This window comes from Crocodylus siamensis, chromosome 4 (assembly GCF_052110815.1).
Source record: "Crocodylus siamensis isolate JL-2025a chromosome 4, ASM5211081v1, whole genome shotgun sequence".
NCBI lineage: Eukaryota > Metazoa > Chordata > Crocodylia > Crocodylidae > Crocodylus > Crocodylus siamensis.
In genome coordinates, this window is record NC_143398.1 from 4,522,905 (window position 1) to 4,541,823 (window position 18,919).

At 45.8% G+C, this 18,919-nt stretch overlaps 1 protein-coding gene across 4 annotated transcripts in view; it reads right to left on the reverse strand.

The window, feature by feature from the left end:
- Positions 1–10,961, reverse strand: part of TASOR2 (transcription activation suppressor family member 2) — a 79,474-nt gene extending 68,513 nt beyond the window's left edge. For all 4 annotated transcript variants that reach the window (XM_090041519.1, XM_090041517.1, XM_090041520.1 and 1 more), the window contains exon 1: positions 10,811–10,961. In XM_090041519.1, the coding sequence (XP_089897645.1) occupies positions 10,811–10,826 (16 nt within the window). In that variant the 5' untranslated portion in view covers positions 10,827–10,961. The remainder of the gene's footprint in view (positions 1–10,810) is intronic.
- Positions 10,962–18,919: the final 7,958 nt, after the last annotated feature.

The following is an 18,919-nucleotide window of genomic DNA, read 5'->3' on the forward strand; positions in this document are numbered from 1 at the left end:
AACTGCACTTAGTCCAGGTGAAATGCCTCAGGGGTGGAACAGGATCTGGAATAGGCCTGATGTTAAAATAAATCAGAGAACTGGCAGACTGATGGAGTCACGTGTTTCTCTCACCCCATCAAGTTTGTGGGAGGATTATTAAACGACTCCTTTGAAATCGAGTTTTCACTTGAATCCAACATTAGGACCACGCTAGTAGCCTGAAACTAATTTAAACCCCCAACTAATATTTTTTTCCCCATTTGGGGCCATGTGCTGCTTTCAAAAGTGGACGGTTTGCTGCTTGGAAAATATGCATCTGCATTTAGGAAGATGGCAGAATTCAAATGCCTGATAAGACTAGCAAAGAGATTGACTGCAGCCTGTTGGCACTGCAGATTTCGGCCAAGGCAATCAGAGCTGGATCGAGCAACTACACTGAAAAGTCCTATCCCAGGTTACCTCAAATTCATGATTTCCTACTAAATGGTCACTTCTCAGGATGAAGGGTGGTTAAAAATGGGGTTCCACAGGGATCTGTGCTGGCCCCAGTTTGTTCAACTTTTTTATCAATGACCTGGAAATGGGGGTGCACAGTGACATCTCCAAGTTTGCAAATTCTGCCAAACTATTCCAGGCATTCAAACTCTAAGGGGATGGAGAGGAGCTGCAAAAAGATTTCACCATGCTAAGCAAGTGGCAAAAAAAATGGCAGATGAACTTCAATGTCGACAAATGCACTTGGGGAATAATAACTTCAACTATATGTCCAAAGTGCTGGGTTTTGAGCTAGCTGTTGTGACTCAGGAAAGAAACCCTGGAGTCACTGCAGATGGCTCTCTTAAAAATGTCAGTTCGGCATGCAGCAGCAACCAAAAAAGGCAGTAAGATGTTGAGCATCATTAAGAAAGGAATTGAAAACAAAATGGAGATCATCATCATGACACTATAAAAAGCCATGGAGAGCCCACATCTTGAATACTTTGGGCACGTCTAGTCCCCACACCTCAAAAGGACATGGTAGAATTAGTAAAGGTACAGAAAAGGGCAACTCAAACGGTCAGGGGCCTGGCACAGCTATTGTACCAGGAGAGACTAAAAAGATTTGGACTCGTCACTTTGGAAAGAAGGAGGCTGAGAAGGGATGTGATAGAGGTCGCTTAAAGCATGAAGGCTGTGGACCAATGAACAGGGAACCATTGTTCATCAAGTCCCAGAATACTAAAACCAGAGGGCAACCACTGAAATTCGCTTGAGACAGGTTTAAAAATAACAACCCCCCCCCCCTTTTTAATGCAATGTGTAGTTAATTTGTGCAATTCATTGCTATAGGAGGTGGTACAGGCAGAGAGCACAGCCGGGTTCAAAAAGGGACTAGATAAATTCAGGGATGGCAGATCTATTATGGCTATTGAACAGAGTGGTTGGTGAAGTTTCTTCCAGCAGCTCTAATCCAATAATGTTAGATGCTAGGAGAGTACTGAATAGACTCTATCCGGTTCAATGCTCTCCCTCTATAGCAGCCACTCCTGCCACTGTCAGGGACAGAAAAGGCCAAATCACTTGTCTGATGCTGTACGGCATTTCTTACGTTACCTGTAAGAAATGCCATACAGCTAGGCTCATAATAACACAAGCAGCTCTGTGCATCCAGTGTATTCTATATATAATTTTTTTTTCTTACCCCATTTTCCCACCTCTGGGGGTAAAGCAGACAATCAGGGCTAATGCTATGAGGCAGGCAAAGCGCTCTTCTTTCCCATCAGCATCCCACACTGTTCTCAAGACACATGGGCTGGGGAAGGCAATGTGTCCCTGGAGCCTGGCCCCCCTCCCCAATGCCCAAGGGTGAGAAGGGGACTCCGATACCAAGGCTCTGAAGTCTGCAAGGCAGATAAAGAGACCCAGGGGATACAAGAGGTGCAGAGGCTGGAGCTCACACTTAATGGCTATGTGGCTGCAACAAGCCCAACACTCCTGTGGTAATGTTTTTTGCTTGTTATCAAGTGCCAATACTGGTTTCAGGGATCTTGAGTGTTATTTTTCAACGTTAAAGCAGGTTTGCTGCCAGGCTCAAAGAAAGATAATGCAGCAATGTTTATGACTGAATAGCCTCATTTTGCTTAACTGAATGACTTGCTAGAATAAAGTTACTTGCATGCGTTCAACGTTACTCCCCCAGCTCCAGACTAAATGTAGTTGTATTTCCTTGGGTATAACCTTAGGAAACAGGATAGTAGCTCATTAAGGCTGGAGAGAAGGAGAGAGAAAGAGAGACAGAGAGATGATGGGACTCCAAATCAAAAAAAGGAGGAGGATGTATTTGAAGAGCTGCGTGCACTGAACTCAGTGGGAGATTTCAGTGTTCGACACCTTTCAGAAGTAAGCCCCCAAAAGGGTAATCTCAGAAAAGCCCAAAGTGTAGTCTGAGAGATGACAGAAAGGTTGAAGGAGAGAGGTTGAAATAATCAGGAATCAGGCTAATTACAGAGATGCCCTAATATGTATCAATCACATATCAAATAATTCAATTGCGGTTATGTAGCAAAATCTAGAAATATGGTAAAACCTTGGGTTCTCTTTCAGATTAAAGGGTGCTTTCAACTCTATTTCATGCCATATAGATGCTGCATTAAAAAAAGCTTAAGAGTAAAATAAACTGCAAACCTTAGATTGGGGTGTTTGATTTTTTTTTAAATTTATTTTAATGGGAAAAAACTAAGCTGCAAGAGTTATTTTGTAGGGTTCATGAAACAGAGAGAAGAAGAAAGTGAAACTAAAATAGAAACAAAAGTGAAACTGCCTGTCTTCCACTCCTCAACCTGAGCACAGGAACAGAAAAATAATATAAATGGTGAAGAGTAAACTAGATGGGATTATAGATTAAATTGTAAATCACTGATTCAGTCCTAGGGGTGAGTGCTGGAGGGAACCTTAAGAGATCATGGGTCCTTTTCCTCACTATGAGACGGGATCGTGTCAACCTAGATCGTCTGTGGCAGGTATTTGTTTCACCTGCTCTGAAAAAACCTTCAAAGAAGGACAGTCCATCCCCAGCGAGTCTGTCCTAATGCTTTCCTCACCCTTATTGTTGGGAAGTTTCTTTCCTAGTGCCTCATCTGCATCATTTTTTGCAGCAAATTAAGCTGATTACTTCTCCTATCCAGGTGGACACACAGAACAAGCCATTTTAAGTCATTTTTACTTACTGGAAGACTGTTCTTTCCTCAGGTGTCAAGTTTCTAGACTCAACAAAACCCAGTTCCTCCAAACTTTGCCTATAGGCCAGATACTCTAAACCTCTCATCACTCTTGCGGCTGTCTGCTGACCCTCTCATTTATCAGCATCTTTCTTAAAATGTGCTATCCAAAACTGGACATGGTACTCGAGCTGAGGCCTCACCACTGCCTCCCTTCTCTCATATGTCTATGTAAATGTAGTAATTTGTCCTCCCCTTTATTAAATGTCATTTCACTGCAGTCAGACCACTTCGCCCATTTATTCAAATAACTGTGACCTTAATCCTGTCCCTCCGCAGTGCTTATGAGCCATCTGATATATATAACATATCAGCCTGGCATCAGCTGCAGATTTTATAGTTTCCTTTCTTTTCCACTACTCAAGTCATAATGAAATTATTGAATAGAACTGGGCCCAGAAAAGACCCTCCCAGACCCTACTTCAAAGACCATCATGGTTTGACATCAAACCATTGATAATGACTCTCCAAGTATGTTTCCCCACCCCCATTAGGTGTGTATTCTACCTTGCAGTGGTTTCACCTAGGACAGATTTCCCTTGTGAGAACACCATGTAGGACAGAGCTTTCCTAAGCATATCATATATAACATGTATGTACATATAACATTATATATATAACATATCACCTGCTTCCCTTATATGTGCTAAGATACCCATCCCACCATAGGAGGAAAGTAGTTTGATGTGGTGTGATTTATCCTTGACAAAAACGTGTTGGCTGGTTTGTTTGCTTTTTAACCACCTTGTTATCCTCTAAGTGCTTATACATGTGTTGATAATTTGCTCTCTTAATGGGTACTGAAGTTTGGCTGGTCTATAAATCCCCAGATCCTCCTTTCTCCTCTTTTTTAAAACTAAGTGCTATGTTTGTCCTTTTCCAGTCCATTTCAGCTACTTTCTTAAATATTCCATCATGAATTTCATTGGGCTGTGATGGCTTTGGTTTATCTAAGACACCTAAATATTATGTAGCCCCTTCTTTCCCTATTGGAGCCTGTGTTCCTGTCTCTGCATCTGAATGAATTGCATGGAATATCTGGTTGTAATTAACCTTTACTTTGAAGATTAAAGCAAAGAATGCATTGAATCCTCCAGCCTCTTCCATGTCATCCCTTATTTGCTCAGGAATTTAATGGTTGCATTCTTGCCCTTGTCTTCTTCCTTCTAATGTACTTAGAAGACTTTTCCTTGTTGCCTTTTCTGTCCATTGCTGCTTGTAGTAACTCACTGAAGCTTCAGCCTCTCTCATTTATATCCCTGCATGTTTCAGCTACCCCTTTATAATCGTCCTCACACATGCACCGTTATTTCCACTTTCTGTAAGATTTCTTTTTGCTCTTCAGGTCTTTGAAGAGCTCCTGATGCAGGCATATTGGCCTTCCCTATGCTTTCTAGCTTTTTTTTGCATCACAAAAGCTTGCTGTTGCCCTTTATTATCAGTAGCTGCCAGCTCTGCTGAACTACTTTATCTCTTAGCTTATCTTCCCAAGAGACCCCACCAACCGATTCATGATGTTTTTTTGAAACACAGTGTTTTTATTCTGCACCTCTCGCACCTCTGTCATGTAATTTCAGGTTTTCTAATCTGAGGTAATGAGTAACTATTACAAGACTGCATGGAGTGTGTCTTTAATTTCACATGGTAACATATGCAGTCTTACATGTGACTCATATTTAACTAAATTTTTACTCATGAGCTCTTAAGTTGTTTTCTATTTTTTACAGATTTTGTAAGAAAGTTTACCTGGAAATGCTAGTACACCTGAATCGCTTTGCTCACCAAGAACTAATGAAATTTATGGGGTGACTTGTGTGTGTGAAGTTATTCTTAAGCATGAATGTGGAGGATCAGGGCCTTAATGTATCAGCTTATTAGGCCTGTAAAGCACGGAGATGAGCTAAGAGGAAAGATGCTGCTTTATTATTTGACTCTTATAATGCAACGCCAATTAGTAAGATACTGTAAGAGGCATTTAGGCCACTTCTCCAAGAGCAATAAAGCAAGGAGACATAACACGGAGTGTTAGACAGTTAATTGACACTACAGATACTTAGAAATTGGTCACCAGAGGCAAACTCAGGAGACAGAGACTATTCTCAGTCCCACAGTGATTGCATGGATCAGATGACATGGCTGTGTCACATGACCTCTTATTACTTTCATAAAGGGTATGGTCCAGGATATGAAAAAACAAATGCTTGCTGTACTGCAAAGAACAAGATGTGAAGAAACAAATTCCTTTGCCACATGTCACAATCTCTAGGGAGCAAAAGATGACAGTTACAGGGAAAGCAAATGCAATTTCAACCTAGGTTCACAATATCAACTCAGAGGCTGAATCATGACCATGGCATCTGTAACTCAAGGGGTAGTTGCAATGAGAAACACCTGGATACAGTGCAAAAGCATGGCTCAGACAGCAGGATGTTACAGGCTGCAAACACCTCCAACAGTGAAAGGCAGTGGTTTGCAACCTTTGCCATCCTGAAGCTCACCTGGCAGCCCCAGGTTCACCTTTCCAGCATCCCCCAGCCCCATCTTCTCCCCCCAACCTCCTCCACAACCTCCCCTGCCTGTGGTAACTCTGGAACAAGAAGCCAGAGCCACCTAAGAGCGGCACTTCACCCATGCTAATGAGCTCTGATTTGCCTCTCAGCAGAGCTCATTAGACCACCAGCTCCACAGCTTCCCACATGGGATCGCAGAGCAGCCTGGTGTCTCAGCCTGATGCTGTCTGGAGGTAACGGAATATATGGGGGGGCAATCAGTCAATTCCCTTGGCCCCCCATTTGTCTGTGCTTGCAGCCACATCCATAGCCCATCATTTGGGAGCCACGGATGTAGGCAGCCACACTCAGGCCCTCATTTCCCACGCTGACAGGGTCTGTTGCAATGGGACACAGGAAACTCTCTCCACACCTGCATATCTCAGTGCTTTATGAACTGAACCCATTCATACATTAAAGCCCTGACCCATAGCACACCATGTCTATCTGGATGGCCCCAAACATACAGAAAGGAGTTTTGCTCTCAAAACCTCCCGCAAAACATTTTTCCCTCTCCCATTCAGACACCCCCCGACTTGTCCCTATTGTTTTTATCATTTCCTAGTCCCCGATTTGACTTCATGGCCATCGGTGCTTTCCATCTGTGATGCTGGCACCTGCCACTTTCTTCCTTCTGGTATGTGCTGCCTCACATCTTCATCCCTTCTCTTGTTCCCATACCTGTTCTCTCTCCTCCCCATCCCAGCTTTCCACTCCAAGACATTGGCCACAGTGCCAGCGGTGTATGCCAGAGGCAGGAACAGCATCGAGCACTCTGGTTTAGGGCTTCCAGCAAGCACCAGTGGGGCAGTCTGTCATGCAATGACCTGGGCAGGGGCTGGTAAAACGGCCTGGCAAGAAATCTGGCTACACGTGGGACAGGACTGTGCCCATGAGGGAACCCAGAGGATGGAGATAACTAACAAAGCTGTATGCCCAGCCCCTGGCCAGCAAGGGAGCTTCTTCTTGGTGGAGAAAGCTAGGTTCAATGCAGTACTGCAATGGGGACAATTCCAGTAAGAATCAACTTCTGCCTAGACGCAAGACCCAGCATCCGTAAAATAATCAGTGGGAAGTTTGCAACTAATTTCAGTGTGCTGAATCAAGCCAACGGGGAAGAGTATGGTATGAAGCTTCCTCCTATTCTAAGCAGAGCTTTGCTGTATCAGACCAGAGATCTCCCTAGCCTGGTACCCGACCTGCCAGAAGCCTAGAGCAGCTGCCAGTCTCATAGATATCTTCTATTGCAAATCATTGCAACAGACAATTACAGACCCTCCACCCTTCCCATCCATAAGGGAAGTGTCTTCATAACCCCAGGAGGCTATTGGGTATGGGTATGTTCTGTAATGGTAATATGTATTCTTTCTCTGCATGTATGCATGCTTGAGGGGCAACTTGCACCTGTTTTCACTGTTTGTGGGCTAGGGTTATACTGTTTGACGTTAAAGTGTGCAGTGGTAAAGGGCAAACGGATCAGATTCTGTGCCCACGGCCCTCCCTTCCGAACTGTGACGTCCATAGGCACACACATGTTGGTAGTACACAGTTTTACAAGGGTCACTCCAGAGTCAGCCCTTGCCATAAGCTGGGCAGAGCTGTGCAGTGGGGTAGCCTTCAGTTTTAGCACACAATCTGGGTGTACACATAAAGGAGTGGGAGGAATAGGAGAGTTTCCAGACAGAAATCACTCCCTGGGATGGTTGTGTAGCTTATAAATCCCCCCAAAAAATTTTCACAAAAATGCAGGTAGCCAGAAGTATCTTTGCTGGGTTCAGAAAAAAAAGAAAAGAAAAGCTGCTCACCGTTGCTAAAGAAGCTAAACTCCCTGAGCTTGCTTCCGAAACAGGCCAGGGTCTGAAACAGGTCAGGGTCAGCAACCTGGAGTGCGTCTCCCTTCCCAACTGCCTGGGCTAGGTGGTGGTGGGTTGGTTTGCCAGAGACTAGGACCTGTTTAGGCTTTCAGTGAAGGTTCAGCAGTTTTCTTTAAGGTTATATGTTTGCTCCTTTCTTCCCCACACCTCTTGTAATCAAGCCCGTTTCAGTTTAACATCTGCTGGCGAGGGGAAAGTCTGTTCCTGTTAGAACATCTAGTGCAAACCTTACCTTCCCATATTTCTGGGTGGAGGCTCAAGCTCAGTTTGAAAAGCTGGTGTAAAATGCCTAAATTTGAACCCAGCCCTTGTCCCCTTCTGCCAGGCCCTGACAGCAGGAACACATGGACTCCGGAGACTGAGGATACCTATTTAGACCATCTTCCACCTGTTATCTGTACAGCAAAATGCTGGGATTGCTTCAAAAGGACTGTTCTGCTGCCTGAAGAGATGGTAATCCCTTTAGCAAACCATACACTTAACCTCTACAAGCAAACTAGCAAATTTAATGGTATTTGAGAAAGTTCTTTCTGCTCCCAGCCCTGCCTGGTGAGTTTATAACAGCAGTTTTCAACACAGTGCCTGCAGGCACCATTCCCGAGGTTTATTCAGGAACCTGCGTGCATTTTCATGACCAGTAAAAAACATTATTCCAACAAAAAATGCTGTCATATTGGTGCCTGCTGCTTTCTTTAAAAAATTGAATGTGGCCTTGGGCACAGAAATGTTGGGAATCCCTGGTTTATAGTACTGGGCCTTGTGTCTCCTTTGACAAAAAGGTTCTCTCTAAAGGCAGGGACACAATCAACTCAGCAAGGGATACACTTCTTCAATGTCTCCTATTAGCAGCTCATCAGTTTAGCATTTAATGAAAGTGTTGATTCCTTCAGGGTTGCCATTGTTAATCTATTACACAGCCATTTGGTGTTCCCTTTAATCAGACCAGACCTACTCTGAAACACTCTGACCCCTTAGTCAGTGTGCCCTATTTTGTTAGGAATTCACTTAATTGCAGGGACTTGCATTGTATATTCCCAGGCCCACCACACTTCCACCTCTGAAGCAGCAGTGCTAATTAGTGGTGCTAATTTCCTTGTTGCTTAGGTCCCAAACCCTGCTTTGCCTCAAGGCATTGAAGTGCTACTTACACATTTAAATGTCCCCACCACCACCAATTTCTGCATTCTGCTTTTAATGGTCACTGCCTAAAATGGACAGCCATCACTTTTCTGATTTCTAGATCTCTGTCAGGTCTCAGGTTTCTATTTTTGCTCCAATTAATGTGGTGCAGCTTAAACACCCCCCATCCCCCAGTGCTTTGCTCTCAATTTAGCATATCACAGAGCTCAGTCTTCAAAGATTTGTTTAGCTTGCAACTACCTGGTTTCTCCAAGATCTTCCTACCTGCAGCAAAACTCTCCCAGTATTTCTGAATCCCACCAGCGTAGGCACAGAATTCATACAAAATGCTCCCCTCGGTTTAATTCCCATTGTTAACAACACTTCTACCCTCCATTCACATCCTATATCCTGTTCAATCATGCTTGTACACTATGTTAGACAAGTCAGAATATTCAGTTTCACTTTTGTTTCTGAATTAGATTTCTGACCATGCAGCTGACTTTGGGGTCAGGTACATCAGTGATTCTTAACAAGGTATCCTGTGGTACCCTAGGATGCCATGAGATCCTTTTAAGGATGCAGAATATTTGTCTGTTGTACAGAATATTGTTGTGTTGCCCAGAATTCTCCATTACTGTTGTAATGCAGAATATTTGTACTGCTAAGTGTGCTAATACCTACCCAGGATTCCCAAGAGAAACCCAGAAATTTCAAATACAAGTCCAGAGTGCCTAAAACATTTTGGCCTGTTGTGGGTTTTCAGAGTATTTCTGCAACAGAAGAATTGCTATACTACTATTCGTTCCATCCAGGAAGAGCACACACCAACTGCAGAGACTCTCTCAGACTGATAAAGGGTTTTTAAACCTGAAAGCTTGCTAAAAAATTGTTTCCCCCCAACTATTTAAATTAGTCTAATAAGAGATATCAGATCCACCTTGTCTGCCAATGTCCTTAGACCAACACTCCCACAACCAACACCCCCATATTACTTTTCTGTAAAATAAGCAAAAGCTAAGAGCCGGCACTTTTTGAGAGGTGCCTTGAGCCTAACAGGGTTCAGAACCACTATATTAGGCACTGAAATCTAGGCTGACTTTAAAGGAGACAAAAAAACCCACACCGCCCCACCAACTTGAGGACGATGTGCGCATGAAACCCCTGAAAACTCAAGTCGGCCGACTAAACGAGGCTGATTTTAGGTCTGCAAGCTCATCCTCATCTGTGCCTCAGTTCATCTAGCTGTAAAATGGGGATGTTATTTGCCTACCATGATAACATCCATCCTTTCTCTTGCTGATGGAAACAATTTTACGCAACAAGAATCTCCTCTAGGCAGCTACAAAAAAAAAAAAAAAAAAAAAGACATCCTACAGCAATTTCCATGCGTTTGCTATTTCACCGGACAAGCAAAAAAGATTGTCAGCAGGGTGCAGACTCACCGAAAGGGTGAATGAATTTGCTGCTGCTGCTTCTTCCTCTTTTTTTAAAGGAAAAAGCGTGCGTGCCTGCATGCTGACAGGAGAAAAGCCCTGAAGTTTGCTGAAACAAAAAGGGACCCAAACACAGGGAATACTTCTGACATAATAGTCCTGACACCTGTAAAACCCTCACATCCCGGATTGGGATGTAGCAACTACCCCCATCCCACATAGCAAATGCATCCTTCAGGGGGAACCTCCTTCCCTAAAAAACCCCCCTGATCATCTGCACGGAAGCAGTGAGATCCAGCTCACCGGCCCAGCGTGTGCTATACCTCGCTACCCGGTGCAGGTAGATCTCCTGTCCGTGAGCATGGCGGTGAACAGGAACGTAAGACCCCCACCATGCAAACATTTGGGCATTTCCCAGACATTTTGGGGAAACTGGTTTAGAAGAATGACGAGAAGCCCACCCGCCACACCCGCAAAGGATTTCCAAAAAAACAGTTGCCCGATTTCATTTCAGTCACTCCCTCAAACCCGGCTCCTGAGGGGAGTGGGGGGGAGGGGTCCCCCCTCGCCCCTGGGCCCGACGCCGCACTCACCGGGCGGGTCCGCCATGGCCGCTGCCGCGCTCAAGCTCGGGGCCGCATCCCGCGGCCCGGGGCCGAGAACATGTCGGCCACCCGGCTGCCCGCCCGCCCGCGCAGGAAGTGCCGCCGCCGCCGCCGCCGCCGCCGCCGCGGAGGGGGGGGGGGGGAGGAAAAAAAAAAAAAAGAGAAAGTGAAAACTGACCCGGAAGTGGTGCGCCACTTCCGCTTCCCCCCACACCCACGCCTCCCCGCCGCCTGCGGAGGCCCCGCGTGCCATGTAGAGCCCGGGCGCGTGTGCAGACGCATGGGGGCGCTGTAGCGAACGCGCATTGAATCATGGGGCGTTTGTACACGTGTTTGTGCCAGGCGCATTTCAATGAGTGATGGTGGCGTGCTTTTGAGTTAAAACGCGTGGAAAGGTGTTTTAGTTCATAACTGTGCTGCCACCGTTTGCACTGACGTGCAGGCGACGCAGCACCGGGCACCTCGGCTCGCGGGCAGACACGCCGCATCAGACAAGTGTACGTGTATAAATGCCCATGGCTTTTACCCCACCTTAAACTCTCCTGTGAAATACGAACTTTCATTTCTACCGAGGAGAACGTGTGCAGTCTTTTCTCCAATGCCTGATGAAGGGGGTTTGTGCCCGAAAGCTTGCAATGAAAGAGTGGGGTTTTTTGGCAAAGATCTAGTCGTCTAATAAAAGATACCACCTCTACCACAATTTTTATGTCTAAAATAGACTAATGCACATTAAAATGCATGTATAGATGAGCCCTGGGTAGAGAGGTGCCCTGTTCCCCCATCCCTAATGGTTTGAATTGCCACCTGGTCCCCTCTATGCTGCTTGTGAAAGTGAAGCAGAGTGGCCTCTCAGCCGTGCCTGGTTTGGCCCTTCATGCCCCCTGCCAGCATACACCTTCCCCAGGCCTTTTTGGGGCTGGCATGAGAAGGGATGGGGATGTTTCTTGAGTATGGGGTGTGGCAGGCGACTGATACTAATTTGGGTTCTTCCATGGCCCACGTTCCCCAAGGATGGGGAGGGCTTCTTGCCCAAAGGCAACGGCAACTGTGCCGCATGCACTCCCCGGCTCTGCCATGGTCAGACGAGGTGGCTGGAAATGGCTGGGCAGGGCATACTTTGAAAGGCAGTCCCAGTTCATCAAGGGACAGGGGCATGGGTGTGCTCTCCTTCCTGTGGAAAGCAGGCAGCTACTAAAACTTAGGTCAAAAGTCTATTATTAAAAGTATTTTGAAATCAATGATTTTTTTTTCCATTCCAGTTTCAAGCAACCTTATCAGCAGTGGCTGTTCCCTCCTCCCAGCTGCCCTTTTTTCTTCCAGGGAAAATATATTGCAAAGAAGAAACTAGAAAGCAATGACATTCGCTCGTAGATAGTCGTAGCAAAGCTGCAGCATGGTGATTCTCAACTGGGGTGCCATGAGGTCCTTTTAAGAGTGCCATGGGGGTGCCACACATTTGTACTGTGATGTGTGCAGATACATCCATGCAAATCACAGGAGTCACAGGATAAACCCAGAGATTTCAACAGAAATCCACAGTGCCCAAATCACTGTAACCTGCTGTGGTGTTTCTGAGTTCTTTGCAACAGAAGAATTGCTCTGTTACTTTTCCAAAGTCAAAAAATGCATGAAAATGAACAGCTGGCACTTTCCAAGGGAGGCCTGGTGTCTAACGAGATTGATTCTAAAACTGCTCAAATAGAAAAGAGTGGATAAATAACCCTTTTGCCTAACCACCATATAGAGCAGGGTTTTTTTATCAGTTGTAGAGGGAGCTGATCTTTTAATGGAGCAGCTGCTTATCAGATGGAAAGAGAAGCGAACAACATGAGATTTTTAGTAATCTTTTGGCTCTGACACCAATCTTTCCTTTATAATTTTCTCCTGTAGATTTGTAACCAAAGCTTTTTTCATTTGTCCGTTGTTTTTTAAGGGGGGTGCTGTCCCGCTGCTTGCTTCCAGGATGGCAGCAGTCACGGCAGGATTCAGTATTGCTTCTTCAAGGATCAGCTGTGTACCGGGTGAAATAGGCTGTTCCCTACAAAAGCTTATGCCTCTCTGAACCAGCCAGTCTCTAAGGTTACCTTGCCCTGCTGTTCGCTTTTGACTGCCTCAAGAATAGATCCCAACACTGAGGAAGCACAGCCAGTTGGCAAATGTTGCAGTAGGTTACCTAAGATAAAACGTGGCTGCCTGGGGCTGGCTGAACCTGTTCTGCTGGGTATGGTAGGAATCTCTGGTTAGGTTGCATTTGTACCCCCTGGTATCTACTGGCTCCAACTGAGATCAGCCCCTTCAGTGCTAGGTGCTGAGATATACATAGTGTGAGAGGGAGACAAGACTGATGCATGGTGGGAAGAAGAAAAAGAGACCCAGAGAGAGGAAGTGGCATGCCCAAAGTCATACTTCAAGCCAGTGGCAGAGTCAAAGATGCAGCTGAGCACAAAGATTGTGATGCAAAGGTCTCAAAATAATCGGCAGCCCATTGAAGCTCAGGGACTCCAAGAGGCAGGGAAGTGTAGGCATTTCCCTATTTTTACAGATGATGAGACCATAGCACAGGAAGGAAAAGTGACCTGTCCGTGATCGGACACTGAATCACTGGCAGAGCTGAGACGAGGCTGGCTTTCTACCCCCTTTTTCTATCCACTACACAGCTCAGATTTATGAGAGCCTGTCTAGATCCCACTGATGTATCCAGGTGAGTTCCCTGTGGTGCTCCTGGCCATTCATATGGAAAGTTATTTCTATATTATGTCATATAGAAATTATATATTTATAAAGTAATTGTGTATATATACCCATGCACATATGTACATGGTCAAGAGAGATGATTTTTGCTTGAGTTGCTGGATTCAAATGCCTAATGAGCCTAGAGACTTGTGATTTTTAAGGTTTGACAAACCCTTGTCTAGCTAGGATGGTTTCAACAGGAATGATCCTAATTGGAGCAAGCGGTTGGACTAGTTATGACCTCCTGAGTCCGTCCCAGTCTTACATCCTAACGATTCGGTGATTCTAATTTTATTTACAAAGCGCTTTCCAGGGACTAAATTGCTTGGAGATAAAAAGGTCACTGCAATTCCCCTGCTCTAGAATCATATGGTTCAGAAAAACCCATTCAAAAGGAGATTCCCAAACTACCTTTCCAAGGCTGTATCAAATTTAGCCCATACTTCTCTGTGCCTTTCTTATGGGACATAGCAGAAGGAAGGTGTACACAGATGGATCCAGGGGGATGCACTCGTGCATTTACACACCCCTTTAATTCCTGCTCCACCCAAAATTTAAAAGCAACTTTCTGGCAGTGGCAGCGGCATTTCTACTCAGGCAGCGTTGAGGGAATCAGCTAACTTCATGGCTCATTGTCATCTACCCGATCCCTTCTAAACTCTTCACCCCCTAGGTGTTAATGATCTTCTCTTTTTTTATGGTCTCAATGTCTCATCAATCAAGTCACCCTTTGGTCTGCGGTTCTGCTGTCTGCTCACTGCTCCTGGTCATGAAGCTCCTATTTCACAGCCCTGCAGATGGTTTTTACCTCATTCTAATGAATTTATATTTGTTTTTGCTTCAGTCTTAAACTAAATAATGCAGCCATAGGCCCCTAGCAGATTAGTAAAGTTCTGATTTATTTTTACCTGGAGAAAAATATGTTATTGTATATGTCTTGTTTTGTATTGAAAGAGGATGGAGCTGGACTGTTCTCAGTGGGGCAGATGACAGGAACAAGGAGCAATGGGCTTAAGTTGCAGCAAGGGAAGTTTAGGCTGGATATTAGGAAAAATTTTCTCACAAGGAGGGCAGTAAAGCACTGTAGCAGGTTACCCAGAGAGGTGGTGGACTCTCCATCCTTGGAGGTTTTGAAGACCTAGCTGGAAAAAGCCTTGGCTGGGATGATGTAGTTGGGGCTGGTCCTGCTTTGAATGGGGCTGGACTAGATGTGAGGTCCAGTCTCCTCTTGTCTGTGATTCTATATGAATTTGGGTTGAGGCAGCCGCTTGGCTGGAACAGCTGTAGCTTTCCTGGGCATTAACTGTGCGCTCCAAGATTAATGAATTTGTGCAAAATGGCTGTGATCTCACTTTGGTGTGGGTCCACTTCCTGGCAGTTCTATATTTTGGTTTCTTTGAAAGAGTGACTCATCTTAAGTTACAGTGAGCAGCCTTAAGATAAAGGCATCCTTTCTAGAGTTTATTCTTCTTTTGTGGTGTCAGAAAAAAAAATGAATGTCCACATACTTGAAACCATTCAGAAAAAAATTAAGTTGTGCTGAGATGCTTTGATAGGAAGGAAGAGAGAAAGGATTTCTTGGAAAGCCCATATTTATCCTATTGCCTGGCTTCAAAGTGACAAGCAAGAGTAAGAGATAATTGGGTCTGTTGGGATTAATTATTATGTGCATTGTGATAGGATCAAGAGCCCTAGTCAGGAATCAGCATCTGGCAGTGCTCAGTGCTGTACAAATACAGAGCAAAAAAGTCTTCCTGTTCCAAAGAACCCAATGTTTAAGCATAAGACATGAAACAATAATTGAGCCCCCATACGGGAATGCAAAGTTCATGCTTTTGCCTCCTCTTTTTCCATTTTCATGTACAAATATATCCTGGGTTTATTTCATTAAGGATTTTATCTGCCCTCTGTGTGTCCACTCTGATAATTGCAGTTGGATGGTTGTTGAGAGGGGAAGGAAATGTTATTTGGCCAGTTCCAATCTTTGCTTTTTGTGAATGCTGGTTTAGCTTCAGGGGTGGGCGACCAGGAGTGTTGTTACAGATTCATTCATCATTGCTGCCTTAAGGCACAAGACCTAACAAAGGCCTGTGACATACACCAACTTAGACTAAATCAGTGGTTCCCAACCTTTCTTGACCAGATTATCAAGCACCTGTATCATCAAACTGTTAATTGAAAAGGGGCCAGGTGCTATCTGCTGAGCACTGTCCTTGGCTTCACTGACCTGTGAGGTTGGCTGGACCAGGGAGCTCTTGGACTAGATGATTTCATGGTTTCTTCTAGCTCTGTAAACTGCATGAAGTAACAACCAGCCACTGAGATGTTGGTAGGTCCTTTTGCAATTTCAGGGAAGTCTGTAGATACATTTCATATATTTCGAAGTTAGGAGGGCAGACAGAGAAAAGCCATATACCTAGACCCCCTCCTTTGCACAATCCTGATGTTGCAACAAAAAGCAGAAGCCCAGTTATTTAGGACTTAACTGCTGGGCATGTTTGAGGTTGCGTGGCAAACTGACAGCAGACAGGCTCTTCCTGTAGGTAGGGATCCACCTATGATCTGACAGTCTCCTTTTGACTGATAGTTTTTTTTGGAGGTGAAGTACAGTAGCTGGGAAGCAAGGAGGTGCTAGGACCCACCTTGTACGCTACACGTGCAGTGTTTGTGAGTGAACCACCTTTTCAACAGCGCTTGTACACTACACGTGCAGTGTTTGTCAGTGAACCACTTTTCCAACAGTGCTTGGACAATACACGTGCAAAGGTTGTGGGTGAACCAGTGTGAACAGCGTTGATGGAGTGGGGCACCTGCCGTGACTGCTGGCATGGTTATCTGAACTCCACAGACTACGTTGATGGGGTAACATCCATGCCAAATGCACTGGGGGCTTGTTTCATAGCTACCTCTTGAATTTTGGCCCTTTGTCTGCATTCTCCCCCTTGCCCACATGTTGTCTTTCCCACATAGAAAGCAGGTCTTCTTTGGCACCTCTTTGTTTCCTGATCTGCCTGGGGCAGCAGAGGGGTGTCTGGAGGCTGCTGAGCCTCAGAAACACAGGAGAGGGATCGCAAGGGAAAGAGGAAGAAGTGTTGCAGGTGAGAGGTGGCAGCAGCGTGGCGTGGATGTCTAGGAGAGATGGGGTCCCTGTTGCAGCTGGAAAAGCACAGCAGGGAATCTCTCCTGGCTCTATTTTGTGCGGGACTCCATCAAGCCTATGGCCAGCCCTCAGCATCCAATGTTGAGACTTTCGTGCCATTGCCCTGCTGGGGAGTTTCTTCAGGAATGAAGAAGAACAGCGTGCCTCCTTATTGACATGATCTGTGCGGGTTGGTTCAACAAACCGCCCGCTTTTGACTAAAACCAGGCCCGAATCGATCGAATCCCCAGATCCCACTTGTAGCTCCAATCACAATTCCCAGTGAGCAAGACCTCGCTCCTTAGGATGAGGTTAGCATTGGGCAGACCCCAAGCTGAGGTCCATGCTGATCTGAGATTTTGATTCAAGCCTCATCTCATGTGTGAAAGAAAACCCCAAGGCAAAGAGAGTGGAGCCTGCCAGCTGGTTTGGGGTCTATCTGCAGCTTCCCATTTCAGCCGCTCACAGCTGGTCTGGTCTGGATGCACCAGAGATGAGGTATAAACTCCCAAGGCTTTTTTTTTTTTCCACAAGAGATGAGTGGGAAGCTGATGGCTAATACGGAGCATCAGAGGAGGGACAAAAGCAAGTTACTAGCTCAGAAAGGCCGGTGCCAGGTGCTGGTTCCCTGTCTGGGGGAAGGAATCCAGAGGCTGAGATCCCGTGGTGGACTGAAGCATGTAGGGTGATGTATAAGGAGGTATGGGGGAAATACCTCTGGCTGCCCACAAAAAGGGAAAAGGACATCAAACAAGTATGCTTTGTTTTATGCACAGCCCATGAGCAAATCTTGGTGGCTCAGGAGGGAGGTGCCTGGAGCCAGCGAGAAATGCAAGCCCAAGGGGACGTCTGAGCACTCATCGCCCCACCCCAGCTCCTAGGATTGTCCGTGCAATTGGAGGCATTGCTTAGGAAACAGAAATGACCCCTTTTACACGTTTCCACGCTCCCATAGCAGACTTTTCTCCTGTCTCCCTAGACACCTATTATGTCTTCTACCCCTGCCTTCTCTGCAAACCCATTCCCTTTCCAATGAGGGGTTTCGATACTGCTGGCCTAAATCAGGCACGACTCTTGCAGCTTCCTTGAAGTCTTTGCCTGCGGAAGATCTGGATTTTGCAAAAGCGAGGCTTCGGGTTTGTCTGCCCTTCCCCTGCCTGCACAACCAAGCTGGCAAAGAAAGTGCGCAGCTCCGTATCAGCGAATACAGATAGGCGCTGCACGGGGTTTCCTTTAGAGTGTGTGGCCCTTTACTGTGTGGGTTTCCTGAGAATAAGAAACCACCGCAGGCTGGTTGCATGACTTACCACCAATGAGCCGTCCTGCACCGAAACAATTCAGTGACCCCCAAATGCTGCCTATTGTATCCTCCATGGGTGCCCACTTCACATATTTTAAGTGATCAAAGCCCTTTCCTCTCCTCCTGAAGACCTTGGACACCTGCCTGCTCCACAAAGCACCCTCTGCAGCTCCGGGAAACACACCCACACCTGTGTTTGTCATTGATTGTGTTACACTTGCGTTGCCAGGACTCTGCTCTTCTTCGTGTTATTATATATGTTATTAGCATTAGTCCTATATGATAATTTGAAAACTCTCAGTTCCTGGCTTAACTCATCCCTGCTGTGTATTTTGGGCTTTATTTCCCATGCCTTGTACCTTCCCAGGGAAATGGGCTTTTCCTTTTTTTTTTTTTGTTGTGGATCCATGGTGGCAGAAATTGGAGCTGAATTTGAGCAGCGCAGAGAAACGAGCACACACATTAAAATAATGCTCAGGCCACAAGTCTTTTTTTATAAAAACAGACTCATTGGTTCCTGTGCGTTCTGCGGTTTTACCCTGGGCAAACCCACACATCACGCTACAGCTCCCCATGCTGCCGCTGGACCCCGGAGGAAAGTGAGACAGAGGATGTGAGGATGGCAGCGTGCGGGGTGCCACCAGCCGCTCCTCCGCTCTATTTTTGTCTATCGTCCTCGTCGCTGTTATCTGAGCACGTTGCACACCGGAGAACGCGCAGGGGAGTGCTGTTTCTCACTCCTCAGTGAGAGGGGACGTGCTGTTTGGCTTACGTGGTCAAGCTCAAATGAAGAACTAGTTTTTGCATTTCTTTCTGAAAGCATCATCTTTCTTTTTTTTTCGGTGGCAGGGTTGGGGGAGGGGAACAGGTTTCCTCCATTGCCTTGCTATAGCTAGAAACAGGTGTGTATCCTGACTTGCTAAAT